At 36.5% G+C, this 18,451-nt stretch overlaps 5 protein-coding genes across 10 annotated transcripts; 1 reads left to right on the plus strand and 4 right to left on the minus strand.

Moving 5' to 3' along the window:
* Window positions 1-167: 167 nt before the first annotated feature.
* Window positions 168-4,769, minus strand: LOC18993985 (E4 SUMO-protein ligase PIAL1). Its single transcript, XM_024153180.1, has 17 exons — window positions 4,666-4,769; window positions 4,448-4,510; window positions 4,231-4,303; window positions 4,069-4,134; window positions 3,821-3,886; window positions 3,644-3,726; window positions 3,435-3,486; window positions 3,283-3,357; window positions 2,942-3,009; window positions 2,812-2,860; window positions 2,642-2,726; window positions 2,454-2,555; window positions 2,295-2,346; window positions 2,153-2,204; window positions 1,748-1,864; window positions 1,001-1,666; window positions 168-893 (listed from the first exon to the last, which is right to left on the minus strand). The coding sequence occupies exons 1-17, from the start codon at window positions 4,686-4,688 to the stop codon at window positions 369-371; spliced, it is 2,217 nt and encodes a 738-aa protein (XP_024008948.1). The 5' UTR covers window positions 4,689-4,769; the 3' UTR covers window positions 168-368.
* Window positions 4,770-5,832: 1,063 nt separating this feature from the next.
* Window positions 5,833-9,980, minus strand: LOC18993986 (sugar transporter ERD6-like 2). Of its 6 annotated transcripts, none has more exons than XR_002898002.1 (18): window positions 9,763-9,980; window positions 9,522-9,584; window positions 9,136-9,225; window positions 8,978-9,037; window positions 8,737-8,802; window positions 8,578-8,643; window positions 8,381-8,456; window positions 8,233-8,297; window positions 8,023-8,115; window positions 7,702-7,782; window positions 7,484-7,568; window positions 7,349-7,392; window positions 7,198-7,260; window positions 7,043-7,102; window positions 6,889-6,942; window positions 6,734-6,762; window positions 6,529-6,643; window positions 5,833-6,130 (listed from the first exon to the last, which is right to left on the minus strand). XR_002898002.1 is itself a non-coding variant. In XM_006417571.2 (18 exons), exons 1-18 carry the CDS (start codon window positions 9,886-9,888, stop codon window positions 6,012-6,014), a joined length of 1,386 nt encoding a protein of 461 aa, XP_006417634.1. In that variant the 5' UTR covers window positions 9,889-9,980; the 3' UTR covers window positions 5,833-6,011. The 6 variants fall into 6 exon arrangements, 4 of the variants coding, with proteins under 4 accessions (XP_006417634.1, XP_024008275.1, XP_024008276.1 ...); XM_006417571.2 differs by having other exon boundaries at window positions 6,734-6,793; XM_024152507.1 differs by having other exon boundaries at window positions 6,734-6,793; window positions 9,136-9,206; window positions 9,763-9,823.
* A 339-nt stretch (window positions 9,981-10,319) lies between these two features.
* On the plus strand, window positions 10,320-11,164 carry LOC18993987 (probable histone H2AXa). The gene is made up of 2 exons (XM_024152541.1): window positions 10,320-10,613; window positions 10,760-11,164. The coding sequence occupies exons 1-2, from the start codon at window positions 10,407-10,409 to the stop codon at window positions 10,979-10,981; spliced, it is 429 nt and encodes a 142-aa protein (XP_024008309.1). The 5' UTR covers window positions 10,320-10,406; the 3' UTR covers window positions 10,982-11,164.
* Window positions 11,165-11,943: 779 nt separating this feature from the next.
* Window positions 11,944-15,991, minus strand: LOC18993988 (protein BONZAI 3). The gene is made up of 16 exons (XM_006417573.2): window positions 15,793-15,991; window positions 15,147-15,194; window positions 14,809-14,957; window positions 14,669-14,717; window positions 14,509-14,565; window positions 14,192-14,371; window positions 13,967-14,101; window positions 13,818-13,879; window positions 13,629-13,725; window positions 13,431-13,545; window positions 13,269-13,345; window positions 12,989-13,126; window positions 12,720-12,884; window positions 12,498-12,611; window positions 12,295-12,391; window positions 11,944-12,196 (listed from the first exon to the last, which is right to left on the minus strand). The coding sequence occupies exons 1-16, from the start codon at window positions 15,952-15,954 to the stop codon at window positions 12,087-12,089; spliced, it is 1,755 nt and encodes a 584-aa protein (XP_006417636.1). The 5' UTR covers window positions 15,955-15,991; the 3' UTR covers window positions 11,944-12,086.
* A 934-nt stretch (window positions 15,992-16,925) lies between these two features.
* Window positions 16,926-18,410, minus strand: LOC18993989. The gene is made up of 3 exons (XM_006417574.2): window positions 18,249-18,410; window positions 17,660-17,752; window positions 16,926-17,469 (listed from the first exon to the last, which is right to left on the minus strand). The coding sequence occupies exons 2-3, from the start codon at window positions 17,750-17,752 to the stop codon at window positions 17,017-17,019; spliced, it is 546 nt and encodes a 181-aa protein (XP_006417637.1). The 5' UTR covers window positions 18,249-18,410; the 3' UTR covers window positions 16,926-17,016.
* Between the last annotated feature and the right edge of the window lie 41 nt (window positions 18,411-18,451).

Raw genomic sequence — 18,451 nt, forward strand, 5'->3', positions numbered from 1 at the left:
GGACTAGAAGTCTAGGACCACCGCAAAGGATTATATCAGACAAACTCTATCATTTGACAGTTTCTTTGTCTAGTTGCTTTTAAGTTTTGCTTAGATTAGGAAGCGCAATACGAAAACCTGAAATGACTTACCCGAACTGTTAAAATTTTTGGTACTAGGTTAAAGTTTTTAGGATTTTTTTTTCAGTACCAAAAAAAGATCAAACGATTCATAACCGGAGAATACCCTAGATCCAAAACAACTTGCCCCATATACATACCGGAGGCCTAAACCGGTTAGTACCAAAAAAACGACTTATATACTACTAGTACCCTGCTGATCGTGTTAGTTGCTACGTACCCTGTGCTACATACCTAAGCCATCAGATATCACCATGTCTCAGGAGGCATTGACCAAAACGACCCCAATGACCTTACACCCTCCTCCGTCACGGGCAATGAACCTATCCCAGCTTGTGTTTCATTACTACCAATCGGATAGCTTGGATGCGCCAAAAATGCTTGAATTTCACCAGCTATACTGTTATAAGCTGTTGTTGTTGGCTGAGGCGGAGCAAGTGTTGTTTGAGCTTGTGCCTGAACCGGTCGGGTAGGTCGAATGATCATGTGGTCATACCCCGTGGAACCAGGCGCTATGCTGCCTCGCATCCGAATCTGTGGGCGCCAGTTTGCAGTGTTAGCACCATGATTCGTATTCATGAATTCACCTGATGAGAACTGTTCCGCTGCACCACCATGATTCAGTCTTTGGACGGGTCTTTGAATGGGTATTTGCATGTGTCTCTGCTCGGAGGTTCCTCCATGGTTGAAAGCTAAAGTTTGGGGATGTGTGATGGAAGCTCGCATCGGTCTTCCCTGTGCAAGGGACAGGCTCCTCATGGAAAGCATCTGGTTCTGCAAACATGGAATGTATACCAGTATAAGTCTGTAGCTTCACCGGACATCTAAGCAAACAAACCAAAAAAAAAAAAAAAACAATCATAGGGTAATGGATGATAAACCTGCATTGCATAATGGTGCTGTGACGGAGGAGGCATGTGTGGTAATTGAGTTTGAGTTACGCCATTTCCATGGATGTGGTTCCATCTCTCCATCAAATCAGGGGTTCTTCCTAGACAGTGTTCAAGGGGCGTAACATTGACATGGGACCCTTGAAAATGAGAAGACTGAGCACCAGGCATTGGTATGTGAAAGCTGGCCGTATTTGTAGCTAATCTATCTTGCGGAGATGAGAATGTCATGGGTATGGAATGTGTTGCTGCTGAATCCCGCGTGTTTTCTACATGCGGAAAGTTGATGAATTGTTGCTGCCCATCAAAAACATTCAAAGTTTGTGGCAACTGTGGCAGTGCATGGATTGAAGAAGAAGGCTGGTTAAGCATAGTATGATCTGTAGTAGAGTTATTTGTGGTTGACGGACCCTGAAACTCGGATGAACAAGACTTCTGTTCATTAACTTGAGTGCCACCGGAAGTTTCCATTTCATTCTCATCGCTGGTAAGATCCAAAACAGTTGGCTTCAAGTTTAGGAAACAATTTTGATCTCCGTGGTCATAAGTGGTTTCTGGCACAGCTTCCACATTCTCACCGTTTTCGGTTGCAACCCTCCATGATCCATCCGCAGAGATAATTACATCTGTAGCATTAGGTCCCACCTCTTTTAGAATCTGTGGATATTAGACAAGGTTGTTTATTCAGTGTAGGATGCGAAAAAATGTACCACCAAGCAACAGTAGTAAGCTACTTGCCTTTAACATGTTTTGATCTACACGGATGTCAGTATAGCAGACAGCCTGATTGCAATGCGGGCAGCGCCATGATGGTACCCTCGTATTCATCTTGACATAGTTCCAGAAATCAAAACACTACAACGAAAGCAACATATCACAACAGAGATGAGGGAAATATTTCTATAATTTTTAATTTCGCTATAAGGCAAGCCCTTCTACTAGCAACTTTCACAATGAAGGATGTTACACATTTATAACGTAACGTATCTACTAGCAAAATCATACTTCAAGAAGAAGCAACAGCGAAGCAAACAAGAGCCTAAACTGCTATGTATTAATGAAATAGTTCTCTTCACCAAGATTTAAATAATGGAAATCAAGAACGATATTATCATTTCTTATGCTGAACAGAAAATGCATCACCTGAAGATGTTTACAGACATGACCCTTCACAGGAAGTTTAATACGCGTGCGGCTGTTACAATGGTGATGATTAAAATCTTCAGGTAACTGTGAAAGCAAGTTCTTGAGATATAAAGATAGAAAATAAAAAATCCCCGGGTACCTGATAGGACAACTGAGAGATATCCTTGATGGGCCCTCAATTATGTCACCATCTATAGGCAAAAATTGAAAAAGACAAACAATGGCTTCACTGTGGGAAATGCAATAAACATTAAGGGGATAGTTTCTTCTCCTAGTGACTAGATACTCTTGAATTTACCTGAATTCGATTCATTGGCTTCAGAATGAACATAATCTTTCAGCAATGGATTGACGGGCACTGGTATGTCATTCATTAAGGCAATAACAATGATGTAACTACCTATAACAAATGGGTATTTGTTCATTATCACTGAAAATGAGTAGAAGAAATAGAGATGATGAATAAAATCTAAATTGAACAGAAACCTCCAAAACAGCCTATTGTCTGCAGAAGATTCGACCCAGCGTTGAGCAGGGTAGTAACATTCGTTGGAGGCTGAGGCCCTGAATCCTGAAAAGAAATTACAATAAACAATTACTTGTAACATAGTAAGTACTTCAAAAACATATCCGAGAAACAAACGAAATGCACAAACCATTGAGATGCTAACTCTCTTATCAACGTTCCTTCCATTCAACAAAAAGCTGTATAAAAGCCAATATGGTTAACATACAAAAACTGCTTCACAAACGGTCAGTGGAAAAAGGATATCAATCCAACCACACCTGACTTCTTGGGGATGGATAATACAACTAGATTTGCTTATGTCCTCTGTCCGGAACACAAATAATCCCTGAAAGAGCAAACAAATAATCCTTTATAAGTAGGTACATAAAAAATGATTCAAAACAATAAACTGCTGAAGTAACATGGCCAGAGAAGCTGAAACTTAAGCTTTGTAAATACATTCATGCATCTGCGTAAATGCAGGAGAAGAGAAACCACACACGCACAATACAATATGACTACATGAGCGAGCAAGCAAATTTAACAGAAGACGCAAAATCTAGCACCAAGACTAGTAGCGTAATAAAAACGTATCCATAACTCAAATTCCAATACATACTACTATCTGTTTGAGAGAACGTTGCAGCATCTTCTTTGAAATTTGGAAGTCCTTCATCAATATGTTTGATTCTGTCTGCCAAAAGAAACAAAGCTAACTAAAGCACACATTGAAAAAGGTGCTTAGAAAAGAATAATATTAAAAAAAGTCACCTTCGCCTCAGAAGAAAGAAGAATATGCCCCAGCTTCAGAAACGGATAGAACCTATGGAGAGAAAAGAAGGAGATTCAAACAAACGAACGTTTCGATTTTAATGAACAAATTTTTCTTCCAGTAGTACCCTTGCTAGTGTGAGATAAATGAATGAACACACAAGTCCTGCCTAAGAAGCTGTCAAAAACATTCGAAAACTGCATCCTACCTCTCCATGACCAGCGGAATTAGACTGAGGGGATTATTTAGACTAGAGGTGACATTTTCAGGACTGCTGAAACCTTTCCACATCTGTACAAGAAGCCAAACCAAAAAAAAAATCTATTTAGTAATTACAGAATCCTAATTATTCTCTAATTAGAAATTAGTAGCGAAGTACACATACCGAGTCTATGAGAGCCAACAGTTCTTGAGACTCTCTCTCCGGGAACCATCCAAGCTGACAAGCACTCTGTGCCAGCAACAACAACAAAAAAATACAGTTTTAGAGAATACCTATAGAGGATCCAAATGTACAAGTTCTGCTAAAATGACCCAATAACTAAAGAACGAGGGAAGACAAGGAAAAAAAACAACATCATTCACAACTACAAAAGGTACTAATTTTAACTCAGTCTCTCTTATGATTGTTACCTTGGCTGAGATCATCAGCGCCATTATCACAGCCCTCGTTTGATCAGTACATCTACGTTGGCACACCTAAACACACAAACAAACAAAAAAACATCAGTACCTTGAAAAAAATTGAAACTTGTAGAAACCACAAACTTGTAGAGAAGCAGAAATTAAACAAACTTGATTTAAGACTCCAGGCAGCTCTTGGGCGTACGTAGGAACTTCATCCTTGCCAATATATCCATCGATTAGACTGCAATTCACAAAAAACCAAAAGATTCCACCGAATAATCAGGAAAGAAACCAAAAAAAAAAGGGAGAAAATTTCTAAGTGAAACTAGAAACCCAGAAATGCAGATTTAGGTTAACAACGAAATGTAAGTGAAGTGAGATTTACTTAGCGAGAGCGAAGCAGCGATCATGGAAATCCTTGCTGTCGGCATCAGCGCCAAACCACGACCTAAACGTTAAAATGAAGAATGTTTGTGAACTCAAATTTTTTTTTTTAATATAGAAACTATTAAACAATAATTAGTAGTTGATACTTAGACTAAACAAATCAAAAGTCAAACGACAGAGAAAAAATCAGACTACGCATATGATAAAATAAAATACCTAAAATTCGGCGAAATCACCATTTGTGTGAATCTTGAAGATTCTTCTTTTTCTTTTTCTTCTTCTTCAGTCTTCACCGAGAAGTTTCGGGGGAGACAGTTTATTCCAAAAACCAACACGACACAGCCGCTAGGCAGTAGCTTACGCTATTTTATAGTTTGCAGTTTACTCCTCTATTTTTTATAATTTCACTGCGTGGTCCTTCAACTTCTAACTGTGTCACTGAATCGCCGTCTAGTTTATCGTCTTTCTCCATATTTATGCGACGCTTCCTCTTCGTGTTGCCTTTATTTTTCTTTTGTCACCCACTTTGTAACCTTCATCTATATTATTGTGAATCAAACTGAAGAAAGCTTAATCAAAGAGAGAAATCGCAAATTGAAACAAACCCTATTTAAAGTTTTCTTATTAATTATGTGAATGAATAACTACAAACCTTAAATTTTGTATTTATAGCTCAAAAACCCGACTTCCAAATCCACTCGATAAATGAAAACCTAAATTAAGCCCGATAAAAAAACCGTATCGTAAAAGAACTCCTACATCCCAAGTGAATCCACATCCGCCTTCGGCCCATTACATTCTTTAACTTGTTCTAAGATAACCTTTTTAGAATACTTTGTCACCTGAAATAGAATACTTTGTCACCTAAAATAGAATATTTTGTCACCTGAAACATAATGCAGAAACACTTTTTTGGTAAAGTAAGGACAAATTGAGAATTAGTGACCGAAGAAACGTTGGAAAAAATCATTCTATGCCTTTTCATTTCTCATCAAAATAAAATAACTTTTAATTCGTATCAATTTAAACCAGTTGACCAAAATTTATTTAATAGTTTATACCATTTGATGCAGCTGAAAAATCTTTTGATTATGTTTGAATATCTTAAGAGTATAATTTGTATCCATAACTATGATGATTAAGTTAAGAAGAATGTTTAGCAAAAAAAGTTTAGAAGAAATGAGTAATTATACTTCTATTAAATATGTGGTGGTCTAGTAGTTTTCACTTTTGATTGTAGAACTATAGATATTCAAGATCCTTAAATTCAATTTCATTTGGAAAAATAATTTACGTTTTAAATATGGTATTATTAATGGCTAGTTTGCAACATCGAATAAAATGAAGAATATGAGCCTCGAAAAGCCGGAACAACCTCAATAGTTTAAAATTTTATAACAGCATAATATTTTCGCTGTTTTCACTTTCAACCGTATAAAACAAGTTAGTCGAAAGTAAACAATTTAAAAGAACTACGTATTCATTATTAAAAAGTTTGTAACATGTAAATAAAACCTTTCTTTTAAAAAAAAAAGAAATGTAACATATCATACTTAGATTTACTAGCGCCCGACTAGTGATGCTTGAATCTCTTCAAGGGTTCGACCTTTCGTTTCAGGCACCAAAATCCATATGAATATGATCGTCATAAGAGAAACTCCAGAAAAAACAAAATATGTTCCTGATAATCCAATAAACAAAAAAATATGGTGATAACTGATAAGCATTACCAAATACAATAATCAAGCATTATGATAATTTGAACCTATATGGTGATACACACTTCCCTTATTAGTACAAATCCCTTTAGTATGATCATTCTCTTAGATTCTAAAATGATAGAATTATTATATATATTTATCGTCAAACACAATTATCAACAATAAACAGGTTTGAGAATTTTGTGTTAATTTGAAGGAGGAAATAGAACTAACTTTTTAATAACCATGATAATCCAGACCGAAATGTAATATGATCTGGAAATTTTTGTTTTTTTTTTAAAACGTTACAGTAATTACAGTAAAAAAAAACGAAACTCTGATCAAATAATTCATGTCCTATTAATGAGTAAAACATTACCTGAAGAGCTCCATTGCATCATGAAATTGAAACTATAAATGATAATCCAACTGAAAAACCAGTTTGACACCGTTACAAGGCTACCTGCGGTGATTTTCACATTCAACGGAAATACCTGCCATATATTAAACGATATATTTTTATTATATCAAAGCTTTAAAATAGTTAAATAGTTTTTTAGTTAAAGAGAAGAGTAAGCAAATACCTCGGACATTATTATCCATGGTATTCCACCTAGACCAATGCAGAAGAATGAGACATAGCCCTTATATAAATATTTAGGTTGAGTAGTTTTCGTGGTTTCATCAAGTTTATTAAAATTAATTAATTGACTGAAAAGTAAGCTTGGTATTTACGTACCATTATACCGACAATTAACAAAACGGAACAAAACTTCTGAAATTCTCCATGCTTCTGCTCTTGGAGGGAAATACAAATTTAACTAATGAAGTATAGAAAAATTGAAAATCCCATCAAACTAATCCAACTATTAAACTGGAAAAGAAGACTAAACCTGAAGATAGTAAGAGAGGCCGATTAAAAATGAACATATGCACACACCAATCGAAGATATCTGCCAAAAAAGGGTTCAAAGAAGAAAACTACAAGTTTAAACCAAATTAAAGATCAGTTTTAGAATATACATATCGATAGTAATGAAATGCTAACCATTAGAAGCGGTCGGCGTCCCCATCGGTCAACAGTTAATATGACAACAATAGATTGAGGCACCTTAAAAAGAACAAGTTGTATCTAAACTAATAAGACGAAATACTCAAAGAAAGAGAATTGAGAAGTAAATAACATTGTTTTGTTTTACCAAAATAGCCGCGAGGATGGTTGTTCCAATGTCCGTTGGAAAATCTAATTATAGAAGACGGTAAAATGTTTTAAAATCTTGATCCAATATGAAACGAGTGACCTGTTTTTCATTTTTTATTTTTTTTGGGTTTACCGGCTTTGTCGAAAATACTAGCAGCGTAAGCACTTATCGCCGAGCTCCCACAAAATTGTTGCAAAAGCATTAGTCCCAATCCAATCTAACCGTTTTCAATGAAATTATATCAGACGGTTTGGTCCAGGTTAGTCAAAACTCAAAACTGGTAACACGTTTATTTAATTTAATTCATTTATAAATAATTGACAGGTGTTAGTTATCAAGATGAGACTTACGATTAGCGCATGAGCGTTTCTCATATGGAACAAATCCCTTACTCCATTTTCAGATTCTCTTCTTGAAATTTCCACTGTTTCCTGTTTCACATTAAAAGTAAAATTATAGTTCAAGGCTTTCGGTTACACATTTTATAACATAAATTGTAAGTATATTTCTTTGTCCAAAAAAATAATAATTTGTTTACTGCATTCATGTTTTGAATTCTCATACAAGGTTTTTTAGTCTATAACATAATATTTTTTCAGACATATTTTAGATATATAACAGTTATGTCTTTTTGGACAATTTGTTTTATAAAAATAAAAATAAATATTTACTCTGATTTCAGATGCTTCTTCGAGAATATCAATATTTTCTCCCCTTAGTCTCGTAAGAGTAACTTCAAGTTCTCGATCTCGACCATACATCGCCTAAGAGAAACATCAATATGTGTTGACCGTGCTTACTTTTTTTTTTATGTGTATAGTATTTCCAATAAACATATTATAAAATATAATTGAAGAAACAACTGAAAGTATTAAAAATACCAGCCATCTAGGAGATTCAGGAATAAAAAATAAACATATCGCTTGGATAGCACATGGGATTGCACCTAGTCACAGATTGGAAATTCAAAAATGAGTTGAATTATATGATTTAATTATAAACTTATTTGTTGAGAAAAAGTATAGTTACTTAGAAGAGCTAAAGTTCGCCAATGGAAAAAGTTTCCGGTAAAGAACATGAGCGAAATCCCAAAACATTGCAGAAGCTGCAAGTTCAAACCCAAATAATAATTAAATACTGAGTTTTTCTTTGTAACAAAAAACAAGATTGTATTATGATTCTAAAATTGTAAGTTACTTGATATAATTTTGTTTTTATTTTCTTACCTGATTTGAAAAGGTGAATCCTCCGCGAAATATTTTGGGTGTAATTTCTGCTATGTACACTGGAACCTGTACATTTTGACCAGTCGATCAAACAAAATCGTATGATACGAAATAATTGTATAGTTGATAGTTCTATAAATAGCTAAACGTTTTAATTACCACATAACTTATGAGACCAACCCCAAAACCCAAGAAGAGTCGTCCAATGTTTAGCAGCATAATATCCTTCAAATAATCACAACAAATCACATGTTATATTTTTAAAATTATAAAAAGTGTGAAAACACAATTTTTTTTAAAGAGTGCGATACGTACTAGAGCATATATATATATATATATATTTTGCATGTGTAAATTATAGATTTTTTTTTTTAAAAAATAGAGATTTGGGGAAACAAACATGTCCAAACGCTACAGCGAGCCAACCAAAGATGCAGCAGACGTCTGAGATCCACATTGTCTGAATATCAAATATTAAACGCATACATGACGTCAGTGTAGAAGATCCGAGATAAACGGGACTGGTCGAATAAAAAGGGTAGGAAGAAAATTAATTACTCGTCGACGACCAATGAGTGCAGCGAGTTTTCCGCTAAGCGCGGCCGTAATCATTCCTCCTAATGTCATTACTGAAGTGAAAAACGAATACTGGCCAAAATAAAAATAGACCATAAATACGATTTTTCGAAAAAAATAAAAAGTAGTAACAGGACAGTTAATTTGGCCTTAACAAAACACAAGCATTTAACTTTTGTTTTGTTTTTTACTTCATTGAACTAAAATGAAACGAAGAACCGCCAAAGTTTTAATTGATCTCGATAAAAAAATTAACCATAAAGTAATGATTTGGTAGCATTATATGAGATAATTATATATAAAATACTAACAAATTAAATAGAAATAAAGAATTGATACTGATAGGAACAGCGTGGTCGTGGACTTACATCTGCCACAGAAAGTCCCAGTTCTTCCATGATTTTGGATTGAGCAGGCGACGAATATGACATCTTCGAAACAGTGCACAAAATTAGGCAAAAAATTCCACAAAACTGATATATATCTTCAGATATGGTATATTGAAATCCACAATACGAAATCAAAGTAGAAAATCCAATATCACAGAAGATTTAACGAAAAGACAAAAAAAAAAGGAGAAAAGAAGGAAGACAGATGAAGAAATCTCACGGCGCAGCCATAACAGAAAGATCCAGCGACAGCGACGGAGGTGCTGAAGAGAACACCACAAGTGAAGGAAGAAGGGCTTCTTCTTGCTTCTTCTTGCTCCTTATTCAGCAGACTTTCAGATTCCATTTTCTTTGCGCTTTACCCAAACTTGTTTTTGTTGCTCTTCTGCTAATTCCGTTTTTTAACTTTGAATAGTCTTCAAACTTTTTAAATCTTTGTCGCATGTGAACAAGTGTTATATATTACTGATTTAAATATTTGATAAGATTAAAAAAGAGAAAAAATGAGTCTTTTACTTCAAATAGTAGTAAACTGTAAGAAGTCAAACGAAAGAGGTTAAAACATAAAAATCTTTCAAATAGGTTAAACTGTTAAAGTTAAAACGCCAGTAATAATAGCAGCGTATCTTTTTGTGATCACTTCCCAAAAAATATAAAAAACAGATGTACGGGCTAGATGATATGTCAGGCTGGCGATCCGCGTGATTCCATGTCTAACCAATCAGAGTTAATCATTGCAGCCTATATATTGAGAAGGGGAAAATCCCCAAAGGAACCCATCATAGAATTGACTTAGTTTTCGCTTCGATTTTCTGCAAAATTTCTTCAATCGTTCTTACATATTCCGCTTCAAAGGAGACGAAGATGAGCACAGGCGCAGGAAGCGGCACGACAAAAGGTGGGAGAGGAAAGCCAAAGGCGACCAAGTCCGTCTCTCGTTCGTCTAAAGCCGGTCTCCAGTTCCCCGTCGGAAGAATCGCCAGATTCCTCAAGGCCGGAAAGTACGCCGAGCGTGTCGGCGCCGGAGCTCCGGTGTATCTCTCTGCCGTTCTCGAGTACCTCGCCGCTGAGGTATAATTCCTCTCTCCTGATTATCTGTTTTTCGATTTCGATTTGATTCATTTCGAATTCGAATTCGCTTGATAGTTTAGATTTCGTATTTTTTGTCTGTCCTTGAATCTCGTACTGATTCGATTCGATACGATTCGATTTGACAGGTGTTGGAGCTTGCTGGAAATGCAGCGAGGGATAACAAGAAGACACGTATAGTACCGAGACACATTCAGCTTGCAGTGAGGAACGACGAGGAGCTGAGTAAACTTCTGGGAAGCGTGACGATTGCTAATGGAGGAGTTTTGCCAAATATTCATTCCAACCTTTTACCTTCAAAGGTCGGGAAGAACAAAGGAGATATTGGATCTGCTTCTCAAGAGTTCTGAGTTTCCTTTTAGTCATTTAGCTCAGTCTCTGTTGTTGGATTCCCTCTCGTGGAACTTATGTAAAATAGACCCCGAAGGTTTTTTCGGGGATCAAATTTAGTTAAAAGCTTAAGCATATGATGGGTTACGGAGAATATGTTCAATGATGCAAATTTCGGAATCGATCATAGGTTTCATTCAATATTTCCAATTGCTTTGTTTAGAGGTTCAGTTTAACATGATTTCCAATCGCAAGAGTCTGTTTACAAATCTTCGTTTGTGGAGCCTAATCTCAACTGCGAACAATTTCATTTCTAACGCACACAAGTGTTTACATAAAGCAAAACTCAGTAAGAAGCTGAAACACGCAGTGGCATATAAACGGAGAAGTGAGAAGTCTTTACGAAAGAGAGAGTAGGCCAAAGAAGACATCGGTTCCACTAGCTCTAACACAATTTGTCCGTTTCTTTTAACATATATGTGATAGTTATCGTCGCGGGGATGTAGGTCAAATGGTAGAGCGCTCGCTTTGCATGTGAGAGGCACAGGGTTCGATCCCCTGCATCTCCAATTTTGTTTTTTTAAGGTTTGTGCTGCGCTTTGTTTGACGGCTGCGATCACGCAACGTCATTCTTATCGTCGGTGTACAGTCTTGTGTACGTGCTTATTATACACAAACCATCAATTCACCGCTCCCAAGTTTACAACACTAGAATGTTCATTTTTTTTCCAACTTAATCATCAAAAATTTGAATAAACTGTTTAAATATTTTGTAAACTAACACATAATTAGGAAAATAAAGCGCAGTGGACAAATTTCACTTAGACTGCCGTTCAGTACGTTCCATGCTTTTGGATCTCTCTATGAGTGAAGAGTGCCTCAAGATCAAATGATTAGTAAGTAGTTGATTTATAAATGTTAATCGAAGGATGAGTGTAGTGAAAGTTAGAAAGAGATATAGGGAGTGATGAATAAAGCGAAGCTATATATACATTTAGCATTTTCTTGTATGTTGTTTTTCCCCTAGTAAATACTGGTCTCTATTTCCAGCACAAGTAACATTGTGTTGTGAATTATGATGATAACTATGCAAAATAAAATGAAATTTCTGAAAAGAAGATGAACTCAAGTAGCCGGAGGAGCGCCGACCGGATTAATGTTTCGGGAGCGAACATAACTCAGAAACTGGCCGGGAAGTTCTTCTAGAAGCGCCTGCACCACCGACACTTGTCCACCTGCATCGACCAAATTCAACATTTTAGTACCAATCCAAAACTGCTTTTCTCTCTGTAAGGATGTCTTTGTATATTAAAATATAAAACTAATTACTCACTGTGGACTTCTCTCATAGGGACGAACTGAACGATGTCCCGTGTAGCTATCCGACCAGTAGAACTCTCCAACCGGCGACCTTTATCAGCATCAAGAATCTGAAAGAATTTACAAGGCCAAAGTCATACTTCACCCAAAACAATCATCATATGCATGTTTTACTTGTCAACTAGTCCTAAACTAAACAAAAAAAAAACTTTGTACCTCCATTTGTTTGAAGTCTGCGTTTCCCACGCCGACGATAAGAACTGACAACGGGAGATCAGAAGCCCTCACCAATGCGTCCAGTGTACCAGCCATGTCTGTTAGGACTCCATCCTGTTCACACAACCAAACATCAAAGATAGGATCACTTGTAACAGATGCACATTTTGATCTGAACCGGGTCAGAGTCCATTACGAATCCTTGTTTTTTCAGTCTCTTACCGTAATGATGAGCAGAACAAAGTACTTGGGATTGTTTTGTGAGAGTGACTGTGAAGCAATATGAGCAGCCCTGTCGACCACGTGGCTGAATAGAGTTGGTCCCGCTAGAGCAACATTGTGAAGGGCACTCGCATAAGCTGTCATGATTCCTTCAACTCCAACAACCTGGGAGATAAAACACATATTAGTAGAGACAACATTTCCTTCTTATCGATTTTATAATATATATACACCAGCACGAGCATAATCAGTTTTGTCTCGTGAGTTACCTCATCGCCATATGAGGCTCCATTCAAGTTAAAAGCATGGGACACAGAACCATCCGCTATTCTTCCTCCAAAACCCCAAGCAGGAAAACGCCTATCGGAATCATAAAACTGGATGACCTCTCCTACTTCCATTATAGCCTGGAAAAGAAACCATATGTTTACAGATACGATAGATCAAAAGGAGAGAGAGAAACAGTAATGAGATTTTACTACATCAAAAGTCAGATTGCAAACATATATCAGACTGCATACAAAAGAATTGCATGGGAAACAATGGTACCTTCTGATATGAGTTTAATCTGCCTGATGGATCATTGTAGTGCAAGGAACTAGAAGTTCGGGGATCACCATTTGATGCTGGAAGGCAGACCATCAAATATTAAAACTCAAGGTTTTTCTCAGAAGATATAAGATGTGTATAAAGTGGAAGAAGGTGAGTCACCAGTGAAATCAACTGCAACCATGAAGTTTAGCTCGAATCCACTGGATATGTAATCAAGAAAGCTGTATTGAACTTTCTCCACAAACCGATCCACGATGAGCTGGCCTTTCAAAACCTACAGAATCCCGACATAAATCCTCAAGAAAACAAATGCAAAGAACTGTCCTAAGATTTTACCCAGGTGGTGTATGTAAGCACCTTGTTGCGACCGTGACTTGTGGATGGATAGACAAATCTTGCAACTTCTTTGTGGAGGCTAAGTCTCTCAAGTTCAGCTACAGATTTCTCTGTCGTCCTGCGAGGATCAAAACAATTCTCAGTAACAAGAAAAAGCAATATATGTTGCGGCCCTTTAGAAGAGTAAAAGGTTGAAGGTTAACATTTTACCCAATAAGCTCATGATTCCCGTTGCTATTGAAATCAAAGCATTCGATAACTAATGGGGTATCCTGCATATTAGACCGAATAAAAACGATTCAACAGATTGATAACTTCAAATATATACGATTGAATTACATTAAAAACCACTAGCTTACTTTGCTTCCAAATTGCTGCATAGTCAAGCATACTGGCCTCCACACGGGGTTGAGGTTGTTGTCCACTACCTCAGTCCGGCATATCGGGACTGCGACACTGTTCTCAACTATTCTTGAAATTCTTAAGAAAGGATCCTAGAAAGAGAAAATAAAAATAAGAACTAGAAACTTGTGAAAGAAATCTTAATATCGTTATGGAACAAGACAAGACAAGTTTGCACGTACACTCTTAGAGAAGAGGTCCTTGTTATCCAAATTGACACAGCGAAAATCCATCTCGACTACAGTTTTAGAGGCAACGGTTTCTTCAGCTTGAACAGAGAGTGTTCCCAACTTTCTACTCACACCAGCTCCAAAGTTACCAGCAAGATTTAATGTCACAGACCGGTTAGGTTTTGTCATAATCTGGTGGATTGGAAGAAGAATGGTGTTAGAAAGAAGATTAAGATATGTTGTAGACAGAGGACAGTAACAGAAACTAATTACCAAACAACAGTAAACCCAGCAAGTGGCAGCGTCAAATTACTCATATTTTTTTTTACCTCGGATAGAACACAGGTGGCTTCTCCCAAGTAATCCTGGTCCTTCAGCTTTAAAGTCTGCAGGGTCATACAGTATGTTGAAACAATATTTGAGGTGTAATATTCATAATCAAAATGCATACTTGTTTATCAATGGATTTTACTATCAATGAAAGATTACCTTCACTGGCACATTGTGATATCTGGTATCGACATCGTACACGTGAAAGCTGAAAAGAAAAAGAGTCATATAAGTTGACAGTATTCCGGTGGTTAAAACATGCGTGAATCATCAGAGAATAATTGTTCAAAGTAGCTTACACTAATGTCTGAACAGCTTCGAACTGAAAAGAGACTGTTATCTTTTCAATCCACTTTGGATTCAAGCTGTTAAGTACGACTTCAGTACGGCCAATTTCCTCAAGTTTACCATCTTTTTTCCTCAAATACATGACAGCCATCGGGTCACTCTACAACAAGTCGAAAATTCATTAACTTCACAACAAGATAAAGATAGTCCTCTAGTTCAAGACTCATCTTAAGCAGGACGCAATTAAATTATCCAAAAAGTTTTAAACTAGTAGCATAATATGAAATTTTCAGTGCATGCAAAGAATATTCTGTAGTAGAAAACTGATTAATAAATGGTCAGGGTATACCTTAGATGTGATGTCACGGTCAATCAAGTTTGAAGCCGACAAAGATAACTGGAAACGCAATAGCATAATGTTAATGACAACTTAAAATTAAAACTGTGACTAAAGGAATTATAATATACGATGAATATGAAGAAGCAAAAGTAATAGTGTAAACTCATAAGCAATAATAGCCAAGAATCCAGAACAAAATTTACTAAAAACAAAGAAGGGATCCCGAACAAAGAATCCATGCTATACATTGTATCTTAAGAATATTCTATAAACTAACCCCACACCATAAGAGAGAGAGAGAGAGAAAAAAAACATCGACAAAGACCACACAAGTCAATGGTTGGCTCCATTAGAAAAGTACAAGACAACTAGTCGAATATCTTATCCACTACTGTATATAAAGTGGATTTCTAAAGCAAAAAACAAAGATTCAGAAACCGACATGCGTAGATGATCCCAACCAGAAATCTGAGGAAAAATAGTCATGTGTTTATTTTTATATAATTTAGAGTTTAGCAATATTCTATTGACAGTTTGCAACTTGGTTGACTTATCGAAGTGTGGCGAAGTATTATATAAAGTAAACACATTACACACAAATTCAATCTTCAGAGTGAGAGACAAAACACAAAACCCTAACATTTGGTGAAGGTACCTCGATCTGGGAAAAGAGAGGAAATTGACCACGAGATCGGAAGAAGAAATCGACGGCGTCATTGTGCGCCGCATTGTTGGTGGTCGTTGAGGTGGGCCTCTGCTGGACCCCTCCGATGGCTTGTTTGCCTCCTTCCACATCTCCAGATAAACAATTTCCCATTCTCTCAATTTTCTTCACAATGCAGATTAGCCTAGCAATTCCCAACTTTCACAATGCAAGACTCTGCAATTCTTCTCTATATATATATATTGAAAGAGATATACGCGTGAGAGACTTGAATGAATATTCTAAAGATGTTTATTTTAATTTTAAAGAAAACTTGATGATAATATCAGGAAACTTTAACAAAAAAAAAAAGGAAATATGTATTGAGTCTTTTGACGATATGAGTGACCTTCCTAGAAAAAGAGGCAGAACTAAATAGAGGAGAACCTGAATTCTGTTGGTATTACTATTGACTATTTTGAGTATTTTCTATTTGATTTGATTAAAAACGCGTTTTATAAAAACACTTTTCTTGAGTATTGAACAGTTTTATCAGAAATTGTTATAAACTTTCTCTCCAACTTCTCTTAACGTCTATAACCACAAAGTCATATTTTTGTATTACTTTATATGCATTTTAATTTGAAAACCTTCCCGGAAAAAAGATGCAACTTTAGTTTCATGGTGAAAGTCGAACCTGATGAGAAAGTTCAGTTTTTTGATGGTTTATTAACTTTAGTTTGCGTCTGGTTTAATCTAAAGTATTAAGGTTTGCAAATAATGCAAAAAAAAAAAAACTTAATGATTATCTATTGGCTAATAAAAAAAACCTGAGTAACTCACACGTTGATTCCTTGAATGTCCAGGAAAAGGGAAATTAAGAGTCAAATGGAAAAGGAATCTAAGCAAGCTTTTTAATTTGTTGATCAATTATCAAACGACGATTATCAATCAAAGAACACACTTGACAACATATTACAGTATTTTCTTTGTCATTTGTTTTTTTTGTTCCAAGAATTGATGGTTTTTTGTTTTATTTCCGGTTACGTCATAACGGGCCGGCCCAATAGCCAATTTACACTATAGAGACGGCAAAAAGGGTCGAACTCCGGGTGAGAAAATGCAATATTTGATGGTATAGTAACTTTACTTTGCGCCTAATTTAATCATTAAAAATGGGGAAATAATATGGATTCAAACCATAGTTTCAACACAGACATAAACATGATTTCGTATCTAATCGAGGTAGATTTTAACATCAATTCCGTTATCAATAAGGGACTGGACAACAGCTCTGATTTTGCCTTCAAACTTGTCTTGGTCTCTTGGCGTATAGGAAGCAGTGTAAACATCAGCCTCTTTCGCACGTTCAGACAAGATCCTCCCTATGGACATACATGCCGGGATATCGCATCTTGACCTCAAAACCGCTTTTACGTCTTTTGAGTTTGTTCCCGCAACAGCAACTTGCTTACATGTGACACGGTGCGTGAGAGATGCCGAAACAAAGCGTTTTGAGATGAAGACATCGAGTGTGAACGGCTCCATGTACGCCACTGTCCGTTGCTTGAACGAGACATGCTTGTCTGGATTCTTCGATTTCTTCTCTTTTTGGTATGTGTATGGTCGGCTTGTGTCATCGTCCATGTAGTCTTCTACTCCAAAGAAGCTTCTTGGTGCAAGAACAGTCTGTCAAAAATGGCAAAAACAAATTTGAAAAAGCTACCAAGCAGGCCTAGTTGAGAGATTTCAATCAAACAGTGGTCACCAAGAAAGATTTGGACCAGAGTGTACACATCTGATTCGAACGAATTCACTTCACTTCCCAATCCTAGTAAAAATCAAACTATTCGCTCAAAGTGAAAGGATGGTGGCATACCCGTCCATTGTGAAACCCACGACTGGTTTGGCACAAGAAAGGTCTAAGCTTTCCTATCGAATGCTTGCCAATCACTTGCTTAAGCATTATCATCTGCACCAAACGATTGAAAATAACTCAGTAAGACTTCAGTCACGACAAAAAAAAAAAAAAACACAAGGAAGAAGCGTGCTCATAAACACATTCCCTATTGCCCAGAAAACGGAAGCATATGGAATATGTAACAGAGAAGACAGACTCGACTACTCTCAATAACAATCCAAAGACATCAAGGTTACATAACATAGAGAAATCCATTCACAACAGCTAAAAGCTTGTGCCAAGAATATGTAATTTCTAATTGCCAGCAATCCTGGCTTAAATCATTTGAGGATCAAAACCCACGATATACTCATAACAGTTTTACAGGAAAAAGGTTTAAACTTGACTCGTACGCAACGCGAATGCTAAGCACCCAGTATCTGGAAACTCGATTTGGAGAAGATAATATAATCTAACGCACATAGGACCACTATAATCGATAAATTACCACACTGAACTTAATTAAAAGAAAAAGCTGAGAGAAGAAAGAAGCAGGGATAAGAAAAACCTGAGAAAAGACTACAGCCCGGAGAAAGGGGAGAATATGTTGCGAATCGGGAAAAAGTGACCGGCGACCTGAGAATCGATGGCCAGAGCACGACGGGTTGATATTGCGGAGAGTCGGAGACCACTCAGAATAGAAGAGACCTAAAAGAAATCAAGTTCTTAGTGGATTTCTGGGTTTACACCTGGTTAAGTACATTAATTGGA

This window comes from Eutrema salsugineum, unplaced genomic scaffold (genome assembly GCF_000478725.1).
Source record: "Eutrema salsugineum unplaced genomic scaffold, Eutsalg1_0 scaffold_5, whole genome shotgun sequence".
Taxonomy (NCBI): Eukaryota; Viridiplantae; Streptophyta; class Magnoliopsida; order Brassicales; family Brassicaceae; genus Eutrema; species Eutrema salsugineum.